Genomic DNA, 25,120 nt, shown 5'->3' with positions numbered 1-25,120 from the left:
CCCAGGTCTTTTTTTTCTGGGCAGCTTTCCAGAGACTCTTCACCAACCCTTTAGCTTTTTACATAGAGTTCCTTGTCACCAAAGCAAAGGACTGACACTTGTTGAATTTCATACAATTGTACAAGATCCAGCCTGTCCAAATCCCCCTGTAGAGCCTTCCTACACTCATGCAGATCAGCATTCCTATCTGTCCTGATATAGGCCCATCAGGGAACAAAAGACCACGATTAGCCTCAAGTACCAGAGACCTGAGGGTTGCCAAAGGGCAGGGAGAGCTTAATTGCTGCTTATGGTACTGGACAAAACAGACCAGGCTACTCGGCTTGGGGAAGAAAACAGAAAATAATTTAATGCAACACCAACTAAAACATAACCATAAAACCCCAAAACATAACCAAAGTAAAACAACACAGAGTGGTACAACAATACAGCATCCGACCAGCCCTTTAAGACCACCTTCTCCCCACTCCTCCCCTCTTCCCAGGCTCAGAGCCCTGATCCTGATGTTTTTACCTCCTCCCACCCTGAACAGCCTGGAGTGGGGGGAGGGCAGTGGTGGGCTCTGCACCAGTTCTCCCTCCAAGTCCTTGGGGTACATCACACACACCCAGCAGCCCTGCACGGACTGCTCCAATGTGCATTTATCCCAAAGGCTGCAGCTCTTTTCTACCTCTCGTATGGGTCTGCTCTGCGGCGTGCAGGCTCTCTAGCATGGCCTGCACCCTGGCCACCTCCCCACATAGTCCCTTGCCCGTCCGGGTGCACTCACACGGAGCTGCTGGTGGCTCTCAGTCCTGCCATGGCCCTGCATGGGTTGCAGGGGCACAGCTTGCATTCTAGCTACAGCTTGCAGAGGGGTCTCTGGTCTGGTGCTCCTCCTTCCTGCCTCCTTCTCTGACTGTAGGGTCCACGTGGTCACTTCCATCTTGTATCACTCTTACACCTCCTACCAGCACTTCAAATTCCTGGCCCTAAGTATTGATCACAGAGGCGCCAGATTGGCCCAGCCGGGCCGGAGGTGGGTCTGAACCCAGGAGCTGGGGGAGAGTCTACAAACTCTTTACCTGGTCTTCACTGCAACCCACTCCCCCTGTTACCAAGCAGAAGCTACTCCTTGCTAAACCATAATACCATCCAACTTGGTGGTGTCTGCAAGCTGACTGAGAGTGCACTTAATCCCTTATCTGGATTATTTACAAAAGTATGAAACAAGCTGTCATCTGGCTTCATTCTCTTTGTATCGTCTCTTTGGTTATGTATACATATTGATGACCTTCCTCTGAGCCTTCTTTTCTCCAGGCTGAACATTTCTAGCCCTCTTAGCCTTTCCTCCTAGAGGTATTTTACTCCATCATCTTTGTGGCCTTTCATTGGTCTCTCTTCAGTAAGTCCATATCTTTGTTCTACAGGGTAACACAGAGCTGGACACAGCACTACAGATGTGGCCTCACCAGTGCTGCACACGGGAAGGATGAGCTTCCTTAAGCTGCTTACAATATTTAGGTTAATGCAGCTGAGGATATCATTAGCCTTTTTTTCAGTGAGGACATATTTCAACCTGGTGTTTATGAGACCAAAGACCTTGGCAGAATTGCCAAGCTGCTTTCCATTTGAGTGGCCCTTGACGTGTACAGGTGGTTTGTACTGTTCCTCCCCAGGTGCAGGACTTTGCATTTCCTGCACTTTGCTGAACTTTGTGAAGTTATTGTCAGACCAATTCTCCAGCTTGTTGAGGTCCCTCAACATGACCCTCTAGTATACCAACCACTCCTTCCAGTCCGGTGTCATCAGTATTATGTATCTCTGTTCTGATAATTGCTCTTCAAACCTCTATGTATCACATGAGATGTTTTTTATTGATGTTGAGGCTCAAGAAGCAGGCTAGTTTGCATTTTGCGAACACTTTGTGTATATCTTTGAATAAATTGTTGTAAGTGGCTATATTTAGTGTATTAATGAATCTCTAAGCGGGTCCCTCAACATATTGATTTCCCTGTGTTGCTTGAAGCAAAACGCTTCAACTTGGAGACCTGGGTGCAATTCATTTATTAACCATTCTTGCTTAAGCTTGAAGTTTTGTCTAAGATGTAAGATGGACTCTCTGCTCTGGCTGAAGAGAGATCTCAGGTAATTCTTACTTAAGTCCATGATTTCAGTGCATAAGAAACAAGATAATAGATTCAGTTATAAGAAGTTAACACCTGTGGTAGACTTTCATATCAGTCCCTGGAATCTTTAACCATATCATAGAATCATAGAATGGTAGCATTAGAAGGGACTTCCAGAGATCATGTAGTCCAACCTCCCTGCAGAAGTAGGTTCACCTGGATCAGGTCACATAGGAACATGTCAGGCGGGTCTTGAACACCTCCAAGAAGACCTCCAGGCAGGTCTTGAAGACCTCCAAGCTCCTCTTTGAAGCTAGTGGTGATTGAAGGTGAGATGAGATTTCTTCTGGTACCTCTATATACAAAATATTCTGATAAACTGGGAACAGGAAATTATTATAATATGCTTTATAAACTTCTGGTTAATACAGACTTTTCTTTTTCTAGTTGATTTTGGGAAATTGATCATTTAATTGCTGTTCTTTAGAAGACTCACTTTAATTTGTGGGACATCCCGTAGAAAAATTGTTACTTTATTTTGCATGATATTTTGAGTCATATTTTTAATTACAGCTTCTTAGCCACTTTTTTTTCTTTCAGCTTATTCAGTAATATATCTTTGTGCTAGTTGCTATTGGCTGTTTTGTTTTTCTTTACTCCTTTGTTTTATTTCAATGTTTTCTGCTGAGTCTGAGTGGGGCATGTGGGATAAAATAATATGCATATATTCCCCAATCTTATTTTTATCTCTACATATCTCTATATATTTATTCTTTCCTTTCACTCTAGCTTTTGTTATTAATTATGTTTTATTTACTTAATTTCTTCTGTTGCATTGGAGTCTCTTGCCTCAAATTGAATGGAGGAGGGTGGTAACAAGATAGCCACATAATGAACCTAAGTAACTTTGTAATCTTGTCAAATCTCTCATCCTCACTTTTTCCTTTTGTTATCTAGTGGTCTTGTATATTGCATCCTACCTAAAATTACACTGAAATCTCTTCCGCATAGCACTACCTTTTCTTTTTCTTTTCTCCCAAAAGTAAAATTTGGTTGTGCAGGGGTCTCATCTTAAGTACCAGGTACATTAAATCATTTTCTGTTTCATATCCATCCAGGTGATGAAACTGTAGATATAAACAAGATTTTTTTTTTTATATTGGCCAATTTTCAATCTGGAGATAATAAGTGTACGTGTATTGATCTCACTACAGATTTAATTTCTTTGCTTTTGAGGTAATTCCAGATTTTTTTCTCTTTTGATTAGCATTTTGAAAGCCATGAATTGTCAGGCATTCCTTTGTAACATTGTGTGTTTTGGTGATTTTTTTACTGTTAACATGCTTAACTCTACAGTGGTAATTGAAAGCTGCTGTAAAGAAACCCTTGTATTTCAGATGGAGAAGAACTATTAACAGTTAGGTTTCTCAGTAGCTTTCTTTTATCTCATAATATAGTCCTTTATATTAGTTGCAGCTTTCTATAGTTCAGTAGTGAAGACAATTTAGGTCACAGGAGTGAAAACATGAACATTTACATTAAAAAAAAATAATTAGGCTGGTGTCATTGTTTACATGAATGATTTTGGACAGTTTTGGCATGCTTTTTCAAAGACAAAATCGAAGCTGAAATCTATTCTTAGTTGTTTGCAACTGAATCTTTTATGTCATTCTTCACTGAATAAAACATGCAAATGTAGTGTGATTAATGTAATCAGGTTTTTAAATCTTAAACATAATGAAATGCAAATCCAGTGTAGCTGCTGAACAACAAGTGGGTGACCAGCATGGCTTCTTACTCTATACATAAGCACTTTCTTTTCATAAGAAGCCTTTTTTGGTGCGTGTGCCTTAAGATGGATATGATTTTTTTATAAAGCACGAATTTTATTTGTGTTTCATTGTCAGTCTTAGTTTCTGTTTTGTCCTTATCACAGTTTTCCATGAGCTGAGAGATGGTTTGTTTGAGGTGTGTTTTTCCTATTAAATATTTATCTTAAAAGAATTATTACATAATACATTTTAAAGATTTTGATTCTTAGTATTACTTGAAATTTTTCTTCTGCCAGAATTGGAATGCTTAATAAAATAGTGTGTGTCGTCAGTAACACACAGTGGGATTTTTCAGCACACTTTTTAAAAACCTTAGAATCTTGAAATTAAAATGCCACACCAACTAAAATGGGGAAGTAAGAACACTTTAAATTAAAGAAATGAGTGTAATTGTTTATGCTGCTCTAACCTCAATATGTGAAAGGATAGAATATATTCAACTATAGTTCTTATTGCAGTATTTAAAAAAATAATTTGCAACCATCACCTTAATAACATAATGGTGTATTATAGGATGTATTAAAACTAAAATAACCTCCCAGGCTGCAATATGTGCAGGAACATTTAGTGATACTTGATAAAATTGACAAACTTTGATTCTTGTCATGTCAGAGCATTTTGCTTTTTATTTTTTGCCACTTCTAGAACACAATATACTAGTGTTTGTATGTGTGAAATACTCCATGCTTTGCCTTTTGCATATTGAGGACTTTTCTTTATTTTCCTTCTTACCATGTAAAGTGTGTTTTAGAGTTCATTTTGTGTATCAATATGAAATGCGTCAATTTCTGACCTTGTATGTATGAGCAGGGAGGAGAGGAAGGAATGAACAGACTTGGTGCAATCTTCACTGGCTTGGGCTAAAGCTTATGAAAAAAATCACTAATGTATTGAAATGTTTCAACAGGGATTTGCTGAGAACTAATGATGTGTTAGTCATCCTTTTTCTGCTTCTATTTTTACAGGTTTGAAGGATGACTGATGCTGGTTTCTGTGATGTGACTTGGAGTCTTTGGCGCTGTGGATTGATAACTAACATGCATATTTAACTGCACAACCTGGCGAAAAAAACGTCAGAGTGCCACTTTTTTTCATTTCCATAATTGGACAGAAGTACAGTGTCGTCTATCTGAAAGAGAAGATTCTTAAACAGATTTTTAGAACTATTAATAAAGACAACATAGGATCATTCTGATTTAGAGAGCATCACCTTCCAAGACAGGAGGTCAGAAGCTGAAGGATGCCCATGGAGCACAGTGAAATGAAGTAGTGAATTGATACTGCTGCTGCTGCTGCTGCCGCCTGACTGCCAGGATCACAGCCCAGAGAAGTGCACTGCCCTTTTTCTGCTCACTTAATCAGGCCAGAAACAGTGGGGTGGAAATGGCTGGCCTCCTTAACAACCTGCTAATACTGTTTCTTGTTTTTCCAAACATCTGTTTGGGTTTCAGAAACCCACTTTCTGTCTTCAAGAGGTGAGTTATGCAATAAGACCTTATGTGTTGAATGCATGGAGTCACAGTATTATGGAAATATGAAAAAAGCGTGTTCTACATAAAAATGTGTATAGTGTTTATTCAGTTTCGCTTACATGCTCTGAATTTTCTTTCTCAATTTTTCAGGTGGTGTTCTTGTCATACATGTCATACATAGACATAAACACTTTGTTTTATCCTTAGGTTTCTCTTTAAATTAGTTCAGGAGGATAAAACAATTGATAGAACTTTCTACATAATGCTACAGATGTATTTGAGACTACACACAGAGTAAATATATTTCAGCTATTGTAATGAGAAAACATCAACTAGCCTAAAAGTGGGCAATCCTGGGGAATTTGGGTGGGTGGAATGTCAGTGCAGAATTGCATAGGTAAAATTTAATGCAGTGTGAGTGAGAGAAGTAGCCTCTTATCATTCCAAAGAGTGTTTTACTTTTTGTGAGGTATGCTGGACATTGTAGTTACCACGTATATATATATATATGTATGTATGTATGTGTATGTATATGTGTGTGTACATGTATATGTTCCTTACTATGATCTACATATTTTAAAATTCATTTATATATTACATTCAGTACAGACTTCAATATTCACATGGAGTTGTAAAACTTCCTGTTTACTTACTACTTAAAACAGGCATTACTATAAGTGTCATAGGATTGGAAGTAAAAATTTCATCTTTACACAGTATGTAAATTTAATCTATGTTGAATTATACATCAGACACATAACATTAAAAAAAACCCAGACAACCTGAAACAAAACAAAACCACAAAAGCCTGTCATCAATGATTAACAGTACTTGGCATTTTCTTTTAACTGAATTATCTGTCTCTACATCCATGTACTTCAGACAATTATTTAGATGAGATGACAGGTTACATCTTCAGCCAATGTTTTGCAAACCAGTCTGTCAGATTGCTCAGAGGAACTACTTCAATAAGTGCTTCATAACTAAGATATTTTCCTCAGCTCATGAAGGAGTAAAATTTCCAGATCACTCCAGGAGCTACTCAGCATAGTCAGACTTCTTTGCTGCTTCTGAAGACCCTTATTTTTAGAAAGATGTAACAAAACTCAGTATTTTAAAGTATTTTTTCCTCCTTCTTTTTAAGGTATAAAGATACTGCCAGATCTCTTTCCAGTGAGTACCTTGGTAGTGACCGTCCGGTGATTTCACTTGGTTTGTCAGATTTTGCATTGGACATTCGCATGCCTGGAGTGACACCTAAGCAGGTGAGAGAAACCCAGTTTTTCTTTTTGCCATTTACTCTTTTTTTAATAAATAGCAAAATAAAGCCCTAGCTACAATGTCACTCACATATAAAGAACAAAAAACAGGAGTAATTTTGTACATGTATGTATGTCCAGAGAAAAGTAGGAAACAGGAAGGGAATCTCAAATGAGAGAAAAATATTTTCATTATTTTTGTTTGTAAGATGTTGGTTTCGTAAACTGAATTGTTGAAGCTTATTAAAGCAAGGAATATAAGTTTCATTAAAGTGAAATAGTTCCAGCCGTGCTACTAAAACATACATTAATTTAGAGTTGCAGTTTACATCAAATCACAGATGATGCCTCAGTGAATTTAGTTACATTAAACTGAACATTGCTGCAACTGTGGCAAGCTGAAAGAAAAAAACAAAAAGCATTTTATAAGGGTAATACTTCTTCTCACTTTTAAACCCTTAAAATACTCTAGGAAAGCTGCTATATACAAGTTATAATGGTATGCTCTCCGATTTGACGTGGCTTACTTTCTGCTGAGACAAGTGAGTAAAAATAAAGACAATAATGAAGATTTTTAGCATTAGCATTTTTAAGATTCACATAAAAGTGTGAGATTCTACTGTCATTTTCACATGTAGTTTCATTAAGCAAGATAAACAATGATTATTGATGTTTTTTGCAGTGAGGCAATGCAGGGAATTCTATATCATTTAAAGATTCTGTGTCTCTTTCAGAGGATTGTAGTGGCTTGGGAAGAGCAGGATGTTGTGCTGCAGTAGATGATGACTCATTGTTGCAGATAGCAGTTTCAAAAAATGAGGAAGGAAAATGACGTTTTCAGTTATTGGAGAGCTCTCTTCTGAAACGTGCAATTCAGAAAGTGATGGTGTTCCAGCAAGTGCAAAACAGACATATATTTTCTACTGGATATCTACAGCAAAATATTGAAATTCTCTTTCAGAAAAAAGAGAAAAGTACTCTCAATGCATCCAGGTGTACATTTGTAATTACATTTTATTGATTTTACCTGAGGAACCATTAGCTAAAGAGATAGGAAACACATATAAGGAGTCAGTCACTTCAGATTTCTCTTAAAAAAAATTAAAGTAAACCCAACACCACCAATAAAAGACTATGGCAATTAATACTTTTCATATTCATGTGTACCTATAGCCAACAGCCTTTATGTACACAATAAACTGAAATGCTGCTTTCTAGTGTAGATTTGGTTAAGTCTGGCATTATTTTCCTTTCTTGGTCTCAGCTGCCCTTCTGCCTTTCTTCCACAGTGTCCCGCACTGAGGTTGTGCATAGTGAAGCAATCTCAGTTTCCTCCCTCCCCTATTCTTGCTTCTTACACAAGTTGAAGTCTATGTAATAATTCTTTTCATAAGATGGATCAAATGTACACCCTCATGCTCACAGACTTAGTTCTGGAGAGACAGAGAAATCAGGACAGAGTTATTGTAGATCCTGCAGTTTGCCTTTTGCAATGATTTGGTTTCAGGATGTTCCTGCTCCTGTGTTTGAAGTCTGGAACATTGACAGTTGGAGACAAGTGACTGGAATCTGTGTTATTGAAACTAATAGCTGTTTTCTCAGTTTATGTTATTAGCTAAATATAATGGCATTATCCATTTGGCCAAGCAATCTCTTCTCTGACTGTACCTCATAGGAGTTACTTATCGAAAAGTCAGAGACAGGATAATGTAAAAACTAGAGCATATCCTCCCTGTTTGCAGTAATGACGAGAGGATACTGGCTTTGATTTTTATTCTAGACTGTCCCATTTAATAGACAGTAATAGTTCTTTGTGTCATGAATTTGTCAAATAAATTTTAACCCATAGATAGTCTTGGAAGCTTTTTTTTCCAAATGTTCATCTTTCCTTTCAATAAACTATTGGAAGCATTTTGAAAAGGATAGTACTTAGTTTAATTTTCTGTGTCTGTTTCTTGGTTTCACTGTTTTTGAAAACTACATTTTGATAGGGAAGAAGAGAAGAAAAATATTTTTTAAACAATGTAGGTGGTAGGAAGGCTCCGCAGGAAGGGGTAAAGTATATGGAACATTAAATTTTAACAATTTAATGCTTTGCCTGTATTGATCATCTAGAGGCTTGTCATGTAAAATAACTGCTGGCCAGGATCTCTCATTTATGAAAAGGAAGTGCTTCAGGTTACTTTGGAGGACACTTCTGAACTTCACTAATGTAAGGCAATGCAAACAATAACAAATAAATAGAAAGTTAAAAACTTAGTAAAAGTAAAAAAAGTAAAAAATATTCCCTTTCTTCAAGCTGCTCACCTCACCCCTCTGTTTCTTCTCTGAAGCAGTGGTCTTGGTAATTTTATTTTTTTTTAATTGGTTTTCTTTTTTTTCTTCTTAAAAAATAATCTTTGCTCTTTTTTAAAGGCACGTCTCCTAAAAGCATGTCTCTCAGTATTGAAGAGAGATGACAAAGAACACAGAAGCAAGATATTTAACTGGGACAGTTACTGCTTGTAGATATATTAAAGCAGAGTCAGAGAGACATGACTGAATTCGGCAACATCTCAAATAATGAGTAGCACAATACTGTTTTAATATATCTACAGTTTCCAGTTAACAGTCTCTGATTAAAAATGAAAGATCAAAAAAAATTACTACATTTAGACTTTGTAGATGTTATGACATCTACAATTATAAAATGTCAACCATTGCATCTGACGTCAGTCCTAATATGCTTCTCTTAACTAATTTAATTCTTAATTGGGTAAATTATATTTTTAAAAATACATGTCATTATTTTTAGGCCACACTGTTTCAAATTTCAGTTTATGTTTAAAGACGATGGATCTACTGTTTATTCTGCTACCATATGAAGCATTGCTGCCATTGACTTGCATTGAGTGCAAGTCATTTCATAGTTATCTAAATTCTTGTAGATTGAAGATCAGGACTTAGAGAGGAAAGTAAGGAAAGTTTATTCTGTTACCTACAAGAAGCAGAACAAAAAGCAAATAGAAAGGGAGTAGGATGATGAGAAAATTACAAGCAGCACTTTAAGATTTCCCTCCCCCATCCCTCCTTTCTTCCTGGGCCCAGCTCACTGCTCTCAATATCTACCTCCTTCCTTCTCAGTGGCTCAGGGAGTAGGAAATGGGGGATATGGTCAGTCTCTCACAGATGGGGTCTGCTGCTTCTCTCTTCTCAGATGAGGATGACTGCTTGCATTCTTCCCCTGCTCTGATACGGGGTCCCTCCCTCAGGACACAGTCCTTACCGAACTTCTCTGGTGTGGGTTGTCCCAGCAGCTGTGGTTTCTGCCGATACAGGGTCCCTCACAAGGGACACAGTCCTTAATGAATATCTCTGGCATGGGTTCTTCCCTTGGACTGCAGCTTCTGCCGATACAGGGTCCCTCACACAAGACACAGTCCTTAATGAACATCTCTGGTGTGGGTTCTTTCCAACAGTTGCAGCTTCTGCAGATACAGGATCCCTGCCATGGAACAGTTACAGTTTCTGTGAATATTGGGTCTCTCCCATGGGACATGGCCTCCTCTGGTCATAGTCACTGCCCCTGGTGCGGGGTCTTTAATGAAGTGGGTCACTGCCCCTGATGCAAGGTCTTTCACAAAATGCAAACAAATCACTGCTTCACCAGTCCTCTCCACAGGATGCAGGGGAGTATCTGCTCCAGCACACCTCCATCTCTCTTCCCTCACTGACCTGGGGTCTCTTCCCACTCCTTGCACCACCACCAGCTGAAGAACAAGAAGGGACAGAAAAAGGAACCCTCCTCTTCCAACCTCTTCTTAAAAAGTGATTGTGGAGGCGTCTAATTGAGCCAGAAGTGGGTCTGGGTCAGAGCTGGGGAGAGTTTCAAGCAACTTCTTACAGGAGCCATCTTTACAGCCCCTTTCCCCTTACCAGAAAAGGCTGTCATTTCAAACCATGACAACATTGCTCTGAGTTTACTAGGTTTGCATTTTGATAGATTTATATTTCAATTCAGCAATACTTCCAAGGCTTACATGCTAAATGTTTTAAGGTCAAGTCTTCTAGGCAACAAAGGCAACTGTAACATCATGAAGAGGGCATTCTTGGTACATTTTCTTCCCCAAGTTCCCATTGTGCTTTATCTTGTGCAGGTTGTTGGTCTAGTTGCTCCAGGAAAATGTTACTCTTTTACAATACTTAAGCAAGAAAATCACATATCTAATTGTTTCTTTTTCATTTATTGATTCCATTCTTTTTTGTTGCTTTAAAGACATGTGATGTTTGTCAGAATGACTAAGGAAGAATATTTTCATTGATCATAATAGAATTAGTCCATGAATCAAAAATACATGTATTTAGATGATTGTAGTGACATAGTGGTTTATTTGTGGTCCGGTTTATATAAACCCTGGAATAGTGTGTAATATTGTTATATGCAAACATCTATTTAGCAATGAAGTCATAGAATCATAGAGTATCTCAAGTTGGAAGGGACTCATTAGGATCTTCAATCCCAGCTCTCTGTTCTTTGTATCTGGAAGTTATCCATATGACTCATTCATTATAAATGTTCCAAATTTAAAGGTAATTTCTGTTCTTTTGTCTTTTAATAGTCTGACACCTACCTCTGCATGTCAGTACCCCTGCCAGTGGATGATGAAGCCTATGTAGGTGAGTAATGATTGAATGGAAGAGCCTAAGCAAGCCATTTTGAAGAACGTCAGCATTTTCTGCCTTCATTGCATTGCTACAAATGATGTAGTGAACTTTTGTAGTGAATTTATTGTTGTACTTTCTGATGAAAGCATCTGAAGACTAACATATGGACTCTCACACTGGGATACTGTTCAGTGATATATTGGAAAGATGGTGTATGTTCTGAGGAGCTTCAACATGAGGATGTGTGAATAACACAGCATTAGCCTGGTTTGCTGAGCTGCCATTGTGAGACCAGAACCTACATGTTCTGCCTTCAGTTCAGTTTATTTGCATGTAATTCTACCAAGTAAATGCCTTCTGTTTCCTGTGGGTTTTTTTCCTATTTTTACACTTTAAAAGAACACTTTTACAACCAAGTGTTTTTACAGTTTTACCAAGAATTTGTTTCTTCCTTTTTTGCTTTGTTTTCTATTTTTACTCTGTTTTCTTCCCTCTTTCAAGACATTGTGGAAGATTTCCAGTGGTTGACAGGGCTGGGACAAAGGCTGGACTCTATGATCTTAAAGGTCTCTTCCAGCTGAAACAATTTTGTGATTTCTGTGTATAAAACCTGTAGCAGGATAGTTTTGTTGCGTATTGGTGAAATATAAAGACCTTGGAAGAGAGAACTTTTTTTAATGTTGAATGCAGGCAGTACTATATTTGTTAGTAAGTAGAAAATATTTTCTGTAACTTTTTCAATATTTTTTATTAAGTTTGTATTTGAGAACTTTGAACTCAGACTTCAGCTTTACTGTTCCTCTAAAGAGTTAAAATTGTTAGGTAGTCATGCTTGTACAGGGGTAATGGGTATAACTTGGTGCTGTAGAGATGGAAGGATACTGTACCAACTTGTTCAGAGTCAGTTCTTGAATGTTATCAAAAGGAACACTTGCAGCTTATTAATGAAATGCTACCACCTAGAAAGAGGAGTAGAGCAAGTTTTGCCCTAGAAGTCTTTATTAGGGATATATCTGTGTATTTTTGCAGATGCTGGTAGTTTTCTGTATGATAATCTCTAATGGATGGTCAGGCTGTCCAGGCTGAGATTTCTGTTTGATCCAGTTGTTTTTCTGTCCCAAAGGGAAGTAAGGGAGAGTGTTTAGATTAATGGTAGGAACCTACCTTTTTCTCTTGTGAACTGAAATGTCTGTGTGATTAATATACAGAAGATACTAATGAGTGAGATTATTTTTCAAGTAAATCATTCCAGCAACATTTAAAAAACATTGTGGTTTTCTTCTGCCGCATGTTTGGTTAATGTTTGTGAATAAGTAGTCAAAAGTCAAAACAGAAACTAGATTGAGTCTTTGGTGGTGTAGGCATTGATAAAAAACAACTTTTGACTACTGAGCTGTAGTAATAGCTAAAGGGTGCTCTACAGACACTCATAAGAATTGAATCTGACAGCAAGCCACTCAGCCAGGAAATTTGACTGTCATCTTCACCACCTTGCATTCAGTCAAATGGATGACCTGTAAATAAATGTGTCTTTTTCTTACTGACTGATGGTAAGTCCCTATCTGCCAGATTGTGCTGTGGAAATGAGATGGAACCAGTTATGTTCAGCAATACAAACTCAAGTAATTAGGTGATTTATTGCTTTCGGTCCGTATATGACTCTGAGACACTGTGGGCTTGTTACTCTCATATGGCATGTATAAACTTCCCTATTACCAAGTAACAGTGACTTCAGTGTATCGAAGGCTTCTAATGTCTACATAATCTGCCAAATTGTAGATGCTGATATGTTCATGAATTTCATTATAGAGACAGTATTTAGAAAACACTATATCAATTTTATATCATTGAATTGTTATTTGTAAAGTTAACATCTTGGAATATTTTTTTAAATACATAGTTTAACTCAACACTGTTAAGATTAAACTGATGTCATGTTCTCTTCATTCCTGTTTCTCCTGAAGTTCATAATTCAAAGTAGTAGACTTTATTCAGATTATAGTATACATACTAAAACTGTTACTGTTATTTTAGTGGAAAATTTTTAGCATTTCTCCATGTATAGAAAATATTTAACTATTGATTAACCTTCTGGTCGTTAATGCCGAATATGGAGACTGCCAACTATAGTCAACTATACAAAAAGTGTAAGATTTTTGTTTGATATTTCTTAAGGCTTTGGTACTGACAGGTACTGCCTTTGGCTTGAATCTCCCGATAATTTGTATGGCTTTTACAACACAGGAGTTTTTACAGAGGTTTTGTTGGCCCTCTGTTTGGAAGGGTATCAGCCTTGGTATGCTGCTAAGAAAGTAACTGTCGAGGAACAGAGTAACGAACTGTACAAAGCTCTCTTGCACTCACAGGCAGACTGAAGGGTTTTATAACACTTCTTTCAGAAGCGGTGATATGTGAGCTAAAAAAGTGTATGCAAGTGGCAAGTGGTACTCAGAAATCTGATTTTAATTTGTTAACTATGGTATGTTACATTAGTAAGAGTACCATTTAGTAAGCTAATTGTAATAATAGTGCTTAAAGATACCATCTGTACACTGGAATGGAAAAAAAAAAGATGTTAAGTAGGCCTTAGACTTTGATCATGCTGGCAAGTTTAGCACTTCTGAATTTATATCTGGTACTCAGAGTACCTTGTCAGGGCATGTGACTGCTTACTTCCCTACCCAAGCCTCCAGCTCTGGCATACTCATTCTCTTACAATATGACTGCGTGCTATATGTCTTCAAGCTAGAATTTGACCTGCATGTCTGAACTTTTAGCTGTTCTTCCTCACCTTGCACAACAGACCTCAGCACCAAAAATAGAGTTAGAAGAATTTTTATTAACTTTTTTTTTTCCTTTCATGAAGTGGAGACAATTAATCCACATGATCACTCACTTTAGGAACCTTGCCTCAGCCACATCTCAAAAAAAACAGAATAGTGTTTCAGTATTTGCAGCTTCACCATCTACACATGTTAAGACTCTTACGAGAGCTAAAACAGACTTACTTGAAGGCTTCTCAGAGTCTATGTACACCAGAAGGCTGTGATGCCATCCAATGAGACCTGGACAGGCTGGACAGTTGGGCAGAGCAAAATCTAATGAAATCTAGCTAGAGCAAGTGTAGAGTCTTGCATCTGGGAAAGAACAACACCATGTACCAGTACAGGTTGGGGAATATATTGTTAAGGTAATAGTATAGGGGAAAGGGACCTGAGGGTCCTGGTGAACAGCAGGATGACCATGAGCCAGCAATCTGCCCTCATGGCCAAGAAGGCTGGTAGGTCAAGAGAGGTTCTCCTCTCCATCTACTCTGCCTTCATGAGACTGCATCTGAAATATTTTTTCCAGTTCTGGGCCCCTCAGTTCAAGAAGGCCAGAGAGCTGCTGGAGAGAGTTCAGTGTAGGGCCACAAAGATGATGAAGGGAGTGGAGCATGTCCCTTAAGATGAAAGGCTGAGGGAGCTGGGGTTTTTTAAGCTTGGAGATGAGGAGCCTGAGGGGTGATCTTATTAATGTTTACAAATATGTAAAGGGCAGGTATCAGGAGGATGGAGCCAGGCTCTTCTCAGTGATGTCCAGTGATAGGACAAGGGGCAAAGAGTACAACCTAGAGCATAAGAGGTTCCAAAGAAACACAAGAATTTCTTCACTGTGAGGGTGATGGAGTACTGGGACAGACTGTCCAGATGGATTGTTGAATCTCCTTCCCTGGAGACATACAAAACCCACCTGGACAAGTTCCTGTGTGACCTAATCTAGGTGGTCCTGCTCTGGCAGGGCGGTTGAACTAGATGATCTCTTAAGGTACCTTTCAGCCCTTGAGATTCTGTGATTCTGTAAGGGCAGGAGTAACTTAATTTTAATTTCTACTGTACGGTAAGGTTAAAAACCTTCCAAAGTCCTTCTCTGTCCTATGTTAAGAAAAGTCCTATTGCATTTCCTGCATCTGAGAGATCATTTCAGTAGTAATAAAGGAGTGATGCAACATATATTGCTTTATTTCTAGAAATGCCAGAATTGTACACTCATGGTCAGTGTTACTACAGTGTCTAGTAATCTTTTGTTACCAGTTAGTAACATTTTTCCTGTAGTAAACAGTGTCTTGAACTTTTGAGAAAACAAACCAGTATTTTTTTTTGTGACATGGCCCAAAGAACAGACATTTAATGCTGAACATTCATCTTTGTCAAAGTTTCTAATTACAAGAATTATGTGGGCAATGAGATTGTGTTTAGCTTAAACAAATTTTGTTTTCCGTATCAAGGGATTTGAATTGTTAGTGAGAATAAATCATAATAACTCCCTGGAACTGTTGTCATAGAATCATAGTATCATGGAATGGTAGTGGTTGGAAGGCACCTTTAGAGATCATTTAGTTCAACTCCCCTGCTCAAGCAGGTCCACCTAGATCTGGTCACACAGGAACACATTCAGTTGGGTCTTGAAGATCTCAAGGAAGGAGACTCCACATCCTCCTTGGGCATCCTGTGTCAGGGCTCCCTCACCCTCACAGTAAAATAGTTTTTTCTTATGTTTAAATGGAACTTTTTATGTTCCAGCTTCATCCCATTACCCCTTGTCCTGTTGCTAGATACAACAGAAAAAATGATGTCCCAGCCTCCTGACACCCAGCATTTACATACTTGTAAATATTAATGAGATCCTGCTGCAATCTCCTCTAGACTAACCCCAGTTCCTGCAGACTTTCCTCATAAGGAAGATGCTTCAGTCCCCTGATCATTTGGGTGGCCCTGTGCTGGGCTCTCTCCAGAAGGTCCCTGTCCCTGTTTGAGCTGAGGAGCCCCGAACTGGACACAGGACTCCAGATGTGGCCTCACCAGGGCACAGTAGAGAGGCAGGAGAACCTCCTTTGACCTGCTTTACACACTCTTCTTGATGCATCCCAGAATGCCATTTACCTTCTTGGCCACAAGGGCACATTGCTGGCTCATGTTTAGTTTATTGTCAACCAGAACTCCCAGGTCTCTCTCTGCAGAGCTGCTCTCCAACCGGTTAACCCCCAGCCTGTACTGGTGCATGAAGTTGTTCCTCCCGAGTTTCAGAACTCTGCACTTTCCTTTGTTGAACCTCATGAGGTTCCTCTCTGCCCAACTCTCAAGCTGGTCGAGATCCCACTGAATGGCAGCACAGCCTTCTGGGGAATCAGCCAGTCCTCCCAATTTGATGTCATCAGCCAACTTGCTGAGGGTACACTGTGTCCCCTCATCCAGGTCGTTGATGAAGATGTTGAATGAGACTGACCCCAGAACTGATCCCTGTGGAACTCCACTGGCCACAGGCCTACAACTTGATTCTGTGCCATTGATCACCACCCTCTGGGCTCTGTCATTCAGCCAGCTCTCGATCCACTTCACTGTACATTCATCCAAGCCACACTGCCTGAGCTTTCTGCCAAGGATGTTATGGGGGAGAGTGTAAAAAGCCTTGCTGGAGTCAAGGTAGACAAGCAGTGAACTGCTCTCCCCTCATCTAGCCAGCCAGTTCCTAGAAGGCAGCTAAAATGTAAACCAGGAAGAATACTTTAAGAAAATATCACTAATGCATAAAATGTCAGTTGCTTTTTAGTGTAGTAGAGTGTTTTTATGAAATAAAAATTAAGTAGAAAATTATTGTTAAATAACAAGTGCGGATTTCAAAGCTAGGTTGAAATTAGAGTGTTTAAAGCAAAACTCTGTTACTGTCATATTATTTCTGGGGTAAAACACAGCAGTTTTGTGTAGGAACTTGAAATGTATTTTTGTTAATGATTGAGTGAGGTGCAATGTTTTAGCTTTTGAGACAGCCTGTTGAACAGGAATTTAAGAAAAGCTTATAAGTGGGATTCAGAAGATAAAGAAATGAGTGGGAACATAAATGTCTTGTTTATAGCATTACAGATAAAAAATGGCACAAAATACTCTTGCTTATGTAACTTATGGTGAGAGGAGGGCTGGCTTATTTGCTTTACCATTTTGTTTTTCAGTTGACTTTAAGCCTCATGCCAGCATGGACACTGTCCATCACATGTTACTTTTTGGATGTAATGAACCCTCTTCTACTGAAAGTTACTGGTAAGAGTTGCAGCTTGCTTTTCTTATTGTACCTAACTCTTCTTGTTTTAATTGCTTCCACATAAACCTTTTCCAGTGTCACAGTTTCTTGGAAAAACAGAAAAACTTCAAAGGTATAACAAAAAGTATAAAATTTCAGTCTTTCCACACATAGATTTTTTTTTTTAACTAACACCTCTGTAAAGTCAAGAAAAAATTCTGTTTTCTGATTCTGCATGACTCATTTACTGTCTCTGAAGAGGAGATGGGAGCTATAGTGGCAAGATGCCATTAAATACCAAGAAATCTAGGAGTCCTCTATAGTTGACTGCTTTTCTGTGTATGAAGAAGTATTGTCCAGAAGGAAACTGAGTAAAGAAGAAGATTCTCTCTGTCAAGTGGTTTGGTAATTGACTTGTCCTTCAAAATGCCTAAGCACTTAGGGCAGAGGGAAACTCTCAATACTACAAACAGATGCAAGGAGCCAAAATGAAGGGAATGTGAAGATGGGTGGGGATTTTGATCTGTCTAGTAATTTTCTAAGTTTTCTCCATGTTTTCAAGAGAGAGCAGAGGTAGTTCTGCAAACACCACAGGTTTTATCTGACTCATCCTGATCTGTGGAACGATTCAAATATTGCTGCTACATGGTGTAATCACAATTTGTCTTTTAAACATTTACCAAAGAGGTAATAAGAGCTGGAATTTAAAGCTAACTAGTATAGTATGGTATGGTATGGTATGGTATGGTATAGTATAGTATAGTATAGTATAGTATAGTATAGTATAGTATTTTTTCCACAAAATATGGGAATTTAGCGTTTTGAGTAATCTCTGCATGTTTTGGGGAGATGATTAATATTTTGAACATGCAACAAACTTTCATCAAAAGTTTTATGTCCCTTCTAAATCTCAACCAGCAATTCTAATATTGAAAATATTGTAAACTTGTCTTGCAAGAAAGCAAATGTTTAAAAAGTTTAGACAAAAGTAAAACTACGAAAACACAATTTCTACTGACTTATTTTCCAAGCAGATGGCTTTTCTTTTTTTTTTTAATTGTTTCTTAGGTGGTAGAATATACCTTTGAATAGTTTTAGTGGGTAAAATATACAGATGTAAAGCAGTTCCCTTTTACGGGAAGCAAAGGGAGAGGGAAAAAAAAGACAATGGAAGATCTAATGATATCTGAGAAAACAGTCTACATTAAAAGAACTGTACTTAATCAATGTACATCAAAACACATCTACATAGATCTTAAAATTAGTGGCTTTGCATGTAATTCATCTGTCTTTTTTTTGGTTTCTTCCCTCAATTTAATTTTAGGGACTGTGACAAAGGAACATGCCAGGGCAAATCTAACATTTTGTATGCTTGGGCAAGGAATGCTCCACCCACCAGGCTCCCCAAAGGTATTGTGCCTTTAACATGAAGTTCTTCTGTGTAAGGTCAAGAGAGAGAAGAGAATGTGGAAGCAAGCATCTGTAACTAGGAGCCTCTTATAATGCTGTTATGTCTAGTCAATGGAATCTGTATAAACATAACCTCACAAACTATGAATATATTATGATAGTTAATATGCGTGGGGGGTTTTGTCATCCTGTTTGCTATAACATTATGGATTTAGTAGATGGGAAAAAGGCTAAAGGACAGATGACCATCATAATGTACTGCTTTATTTTTGTTTAGCGTTAATCTTGCATTTCCTACTATGTGTTATTGGAAAGGTACTTTTTAAATACCTTTTGGTGGCACACAAACTGCATTAAAATACTTTTCTCCATTTGGGAAGGCGCAAATAAGTCCAATCTAAACATTGGGGGTTCTTTTCATGTATCTTAAGTACGCTTGGCAGTTTTATGTTTTTTCGGTGCTTTGATGCAGTTGAACTGCTTCTTTATATACTCATTTTCTTCTGTAATAAATGACTTTGCTGAACTCTGTCAAAAAATTTTAAGTTACTTAGTGTGGTAAATCTAGAAATCAGGGAGAAGAGGGTCTTTCTAAAAACCACTAAGGGTCCTAGAAATAGGTACTGTCTGTGTAGCCTCAGTCTGAAAATACCTTGAACTCTACTTTTTCTTTTTCCTTTCCTACCTCTTTTCATAACTATGAGCAGTGCACAGTACCATGAAGAGGTTTATTTTTCATAATCTGTTTTCACATTTATCAGCATGAATGTTCTTTGATTTGATTATCAGAATGTCTAGTTAAAAAAATGTTGCTTGGAGGATTCTGTGGAATCCTGGTATTTGCTTTGCTGTTAAAACCTGGCTGGTATTAATTTTCTTGTCTCTAAGCTGACAAAAAATACAAGATTTGTGGGAACGGTTCATAATTATATTACCTTTGTGTACAGAAAAGCTTCAGTCCAATTTGTAAGTAGGCTTTACCATGGATAGTGGGGTTCACTGACTGCACAGGAAGAAGTTGGTTCTGTGCTTATTTTGAAGATGGTTCATTGTACAATCAGTTTAGAGAAATCTCTTCTGGTGATGGTGTTTTGCAATTCCATTATTTCAAATTTCTACAAATTTATCCATTTTCTTCTGTGCCTATGCTTGCATCTGTGAACAAAGTATCATCAGTTCATAATTTCCACTGGATTTTTTTTCTGCATGGAATATAAATTTTCATGTAAAAATATTTTACTGCAGATTGTTTTCTCTTTTCAGTTTGTATCATTCACATCCTGCAAGGATAGCAAAACTAGATTACATATTCTTCTACTGATATATATATATATATAATCTGTATTAATCTTCTTAGATTGGGAGAATTCTCTGCTTAAAGTAGATACCTTTTCATTAGTAAGTAAGCTAAGGTCATAGCTTCTTAGTATGTTTGGGAACACGCATTGTGATAGTGGTTTTCCCAGTTTTCAGGGCCATGTTTTCTTCAGTGGTGCTTCATTGACATTTTCTACCCTTTCATTCTAAGATACTACAGTGATTTCTATGTTTATATATAATCAGCAGTGGTGAACCATCTTACATTTTATTATTTCTGAAAACAATGCATTTTCTTTCCTTTAGGTGTTGGATTCAGAGTTGGAGGAGAGACAGGTGGCAGATTTTTTGTGCTCCAGGTACACTATGGGGATATTAGTGCATTTAGAGGTAAGTATTTTGGAAATTTGTTCTGTCATTTATATCAGTTACAACATCAAAAAATACCTACATTACTCATAGAAAACAATTTTGCTGCTAGTGCCACTCAAAGAGGTGAATATCAGTGGGCATATTTGTAATCAAGTTTGTATAGTAATTTGACTTTATAAACTGGCTTTATCTCTATAAATGTTTGAAACTACTTAAAGTAATGAAGAAGCAGATTAGTAGTTCTTAGTGAAGGGAGAAACATGTTTTTCCCTGTATAATTCAGCATTTCATTTTAAAAAGATGAAACAAATACCTGTGAGCATCCTTAACCTGTAACCATATTTTAATATCTGGTGAGAAAGGTGACATACATTGGCCAGTCAATCACAGTATCAGTGTTCAGAATAAGTTGAAATTCAAGGAGACAATGTCTTCATGTTTTGTTTGAAAAAAGATGAAACACTCATTTCAGGCATAGAATCATAGAATGGTAGGGGTTGGAAGGGACCTTTAGAGGTCATCTAGTCCAACCCCTCTGCAGAAGCAGGTTCACCTAGATCAGATTGCACAGGAACATGTCCAGGCGAGTCTTGAAGACCTCCAAGGAAGGAGATTCCACAACCCCTCTGGGCAGCCTCTTCCACTGCTCCCTCACCCTCACAGTGAAATACTTTTTTCTTATATTTAAGTGGAACTTTTTGTGTTCCAGCTTCATCCCATTACCCCTTGTACTGTTGCTAGCTACTATAGAAAAAAAAGGATGTCCCCAGTGAGTGTTTCACAGAATCTCAGAATGGTTGAGGTTGGAAGCAATCTCTGGAGGTCATCTGGTCCACCCACCCCTGCTCAAGCAGGAAAAGCTACAACCAGTTTCCAGACCATATCCAGATAGCTTTTGAGTATCGCCAAGACTGGAGACTCGACAACCTCTCTGGGCAACCTGTGCCACTGCACAGTTACCTTCAGAATGAGTGTATACTGATGTTCAAAGGGAACCTCCTCTGAGTGTTTGTTCCTGCTGCCACTGACCCTGTCACCAGGCACCCCTGCAAAGAGCCTCGCTTCATTCTCTTTGCACCCTCCCTGCGAGTATTTTTGTACATAGATAAGATCGCCTCTATCCTTCTACAAGCTGAACATTTCCAGGCCTCTTAGCCTTTCCTCAGAGGAGAGGTGATCCAGTCCCTTCATGTTTTCTCTGGCTCTTTACTGGTCTCTCTTTAGTGTGTATCTCTCTCTTAGTGGGAAGCCCAGAACTGGACACAGCATTCCAGGTGTGGCCTCACCAGTGCTGAGTACAGAGCAAAGATCACCTCTTCTAACCGGCTTGCAATACTTTGGCTGATGCAGTCTTCTTTGAAGCAAGGTCATATTGCTGGCACATGTTCAGCCTTGTGTTCATGATCCCAAAGACCTTTTCTGCCAAGCTGCTTGGTGCCTGGGATTGTTCTGCCTCAGGTGCAAGACTTTTGCACTTACTTTTGTTGAACCACATGAGGTTACTGTCAGCCCACTGTCCAGCCTGTCGAGGTCCCTCCAGATGCCAGCATGATCTTCTAGCACACCAGCCACTCTTTCAAGCCTGGTGTCATTGTCGCTGTCAAGTGGTTTGGTAGTTGGCTTGCCCTTCAAAATGCCTCAGCATTTAGGGCAGAGGGAAGCTCTCAATGCTACAAACAGATGCCAAAATGTCTTCGTTGTGTCTTCATGTGAAGATGGGTGGGAATTTTGCTCTGTCTAGTAATTTTTCAAGTTTTCTCCATACTTGGCAAGCGTGCACTCTGCCCCATCATCCAGCACGTTGAACAGATATCTCATTGGAGATATTGAACACAACTAGACCCAGTATTGACTCCTGGATTAAACTGCTAGTTAACATCCTCCAACTAGACATTTCACCACTGATCACCACTCTCTGGGCCTGACCATTCAGCAAGTTTCAAGTTCACCTTTGCCTGCATATCCAGTCCATACATTATAAGCTTGTATTAATGAAATTTGGATTTCATTGGTACACATTGAGATATTGCTGATCTGAGATTTTTGGGGGCAATAATACTGATTTCTTTTTATATATTTTTCATGTGGTACTTAGTTCTTGAAACCTGAAATGCCTTGTTCTGATAGCTTTGAGATGCATGAATTCTTATTTTTATAATCTGTGAATCACATTCTGTGTGGAGATTTTGGGTTAGTCCTCTGGCCTTTTAGAACAAAACAGGTCATAATTTTCTTGGAAGTCAGCTGTGATACATTACTGTGTAGGCTTATATGAGAATATGAAGGTCATGATGGGCTAAGTGATAAAGTGTTGAACTTGAAAGATGAGAGGGGAAGAAAGCTGAATAATAGCAAAAAATTAACGGAGGAGTATGCATTCCACCAGTAGTTTGAGCTGTGCCCATGGCCCCTGAATCCTTCTATGGTACCAAGATAATTGATCCACAGGTTGTACTTGGTTTTATAAAGAGAAGTTACCCTGTAGCTGGCAGTTTCCCAGGGCCGTGCTGCCTCTCCTTTATAGACTTTTGGCAAAGTCTGGGCAATACTTACCTAGAATTTTCAGCAGCACTGTCAGAAGCTGAAGGTATGATTTCTACCATTATATGAAAATACAACGAGGCATAATGGCAATAATGGTAACTAAGGAGGAAAAAGGAATAAACTGAGTGTTCAAATGCAGCACATATGCAAATGTGCACAACTGATGTTGAAAGAATTGGTTTTTATGAAACAATCCAGATGGACTCGTACAGCCCATGAGATTCTTTGCCTACTAAAATCGGGAATAATTAAAGTTCCAAACCTCTAAAGAGAGCATGGTAGCTGAGAGATTGCTCTTCATTATTGCTTGGGGACAATGAGAGTTCTCACTGTTCATTTTCACTTGTAAGTATAATTTATATGTATGTAGTTATTGAAAAAAGGAACAAATCAGATCAGTAACTTTGGTTACACATTAGTTGAGGATCAGTTCAGAAATTCTTATTAGTAAATTAACTTGCTAATCAAAGCTTCTACTCAGAAACTTCATTTGACCACTCAGAAAAAATATAGTGAAAGAAGTTATCAACTGAAATTCAAACTTAATTTTACACTAACACCTGCCCTGCAGCAGACTTATTTTTTTACTGTAATATCTATGCAAGACTTAGAATAATCAATGTCATAGATATAAACACACAAAATTATGAACATTTGAGAAGTGTAAACTGATAGGATTCTAATTTAGGAGATGATAAAATGTTGAGTGCTATTTGAACAGTTAAAGAGTTACAATAGAATGCCCTCTGGTTTATTTCAATTCCTGTTACTTTGTAGTCTGATGACTTAAAGTGAGAATTCATGTAGTTTTTTGTGCCACTTTTGTGAGGGAAAAAAAAAATGTTTTAATGTAGTCTGCCCATGAAAATTCCAATAGAGAAAAATATGTTTCCCAATCACTTAAGTGTCCTAAACCTTGATTGTGTTGTTGAAGGATACTCAGTGCATAACCTTTGACTAGTTTTACAGATATTTTTAAACTTCCAGAGTGGCTTAAAGGGAGCTTTTTTGTATGAATGAGATGATGTTGATATCTATGTTCTTACATTTTGACAAGCTGTAGTCATTACAGTTTGTATGTAAATGCATGCAGTTGTTGCAATTCAGAACAGAAAACAAATGATGAAATATACTCAATTAAATTGTGCTTTCAGTAGCAGACCAAAGATTCAGAAGGACCATTCAGAGATTAATTTTCTGAACTACAAGACATTGCAAATATGAAATTATCAGTTTGAGATAGTAATTATTTCTATATTAGCACCCATTTCTACTTCCTTTTAATTTGAGGGGGGGAAAATGTCATAGGTAAAATTTATCAACTCTCTTTTTTAACTCTTTTTAAAAAGTGTATTTCTACATTTCATTAATCAGTTATTAAACTAGCTCCCTCCTTAGTTATAATCTAGAATTAGTATTTGTATTTAGATATGCATTTTATGCTAAACTATCAAAGTGTTTTATCTCTTGTATAAAATATACAAAATTCAGAAATAATCTAGAAAAAGAAAACTAAACTCTACAAAATAAATTCTACCAAAAAAAAAATCTTTGCATGTGCAAAGATCTGTCTTAGAAAAATAGCAAATGCTCTATTTTAGTTTCTTCACTTTGTATGCTGCAAAACCAAAAATTATTTTTGTCTGATATTATGTAAGAGGTAAAAACTTGTCAGAAATTTGTGTCTTACATACATTTCATGTTTAAGGTTCAGATTCAAATGAAAGTGAATCTAGCCACCTTTAGATCTCTAAAGGCATCAAGTTACTTTCAGTTTTGGCTCTAGGGGTATACAATTCCGTTGTCACAGTGGTTTTGATTCTTCCATATAAGTACCTTCAGATGTGATTTTTTTTAATGTAGTGTTTTTTTCCAGTCCCTAGAATTTCTTTTTTCATGCACTCCCTATACCAGAGTTCCTAACCTACCATGCTACTGTCTTAATCCATGCCAGCATGTGGGAATATAGACATTATCGACGAGTTACCAGTAATAATATTTTTTAAGTTGTTCTATATGAAGATTAATGTCATTCTATAATTTTCTACGTGTGTAGCTGTTGCATTTTTTGATGCAATTAGTAATTTTTGTCAATATGCTTGGACCAA

General features: G+C 37.9%; 1 protein-coding gene across 14 annotated transcripts in view; it reads left to right on the top strand.

The window, feature by feature from the left end:
• The window catches only part of PAM (peptidylglycine alpha-amidating monooxygenase), a 133,700-nt gene that overhangs the window by 52,028 nt on the left and 56,552 nt on the right, over positions 1-25,120 (top strand). For all 14 annotated transcript variants that reach the window (XM_062017193.1, XM_062017189.1, XM_062017188.1 and 11 more), the window contains exons 2-7: positions 4,906-5,415; positions 6,557-6,677; positions 11,270-11,327; positions 17,302-17,389; positions 18,694-18,779; positions 20,403-20,486. In XM_062017193.1, coding sequence (XP_061873177.1) covers positions 5,324-5,415; positions 6,557-6,677; positions 11,270-11,327; positions 17,302-17,389; positions 18,694-18,779; positions 20,403-20,486 — 529 coding nt within the window. In that variant the 5' untranslated portion in view covers positions 4,906-5,323. The remainder of the gene's footprint in view (positions 1-4,905; positions 5,416-6,556; positions 6,678-11,269; positions 11,328-17,301; positions 17,390-18,693; positions 18,780-20,402; positions 20,487-25,120) is intronic.

Source organism: Colius striatus, chromosome Z (assembly GCF_028858725.1).
Source record: "Colius striatus isolate bColStr4 chromosome Z, bColStr4.1.hap1, whole genome shotgun sequence".
Classification (NCBI taxonomy): Eukaryota; Metazoa; Chordata; class Aves; order Coliiformes; family Coliidae; genus Colius; species Colius striatus.
The sequence above is the reverse complement of the archived record's forward strand: the minus strand, read 5'-3'. Positions and strand labels throughout refer to the sequence as shown.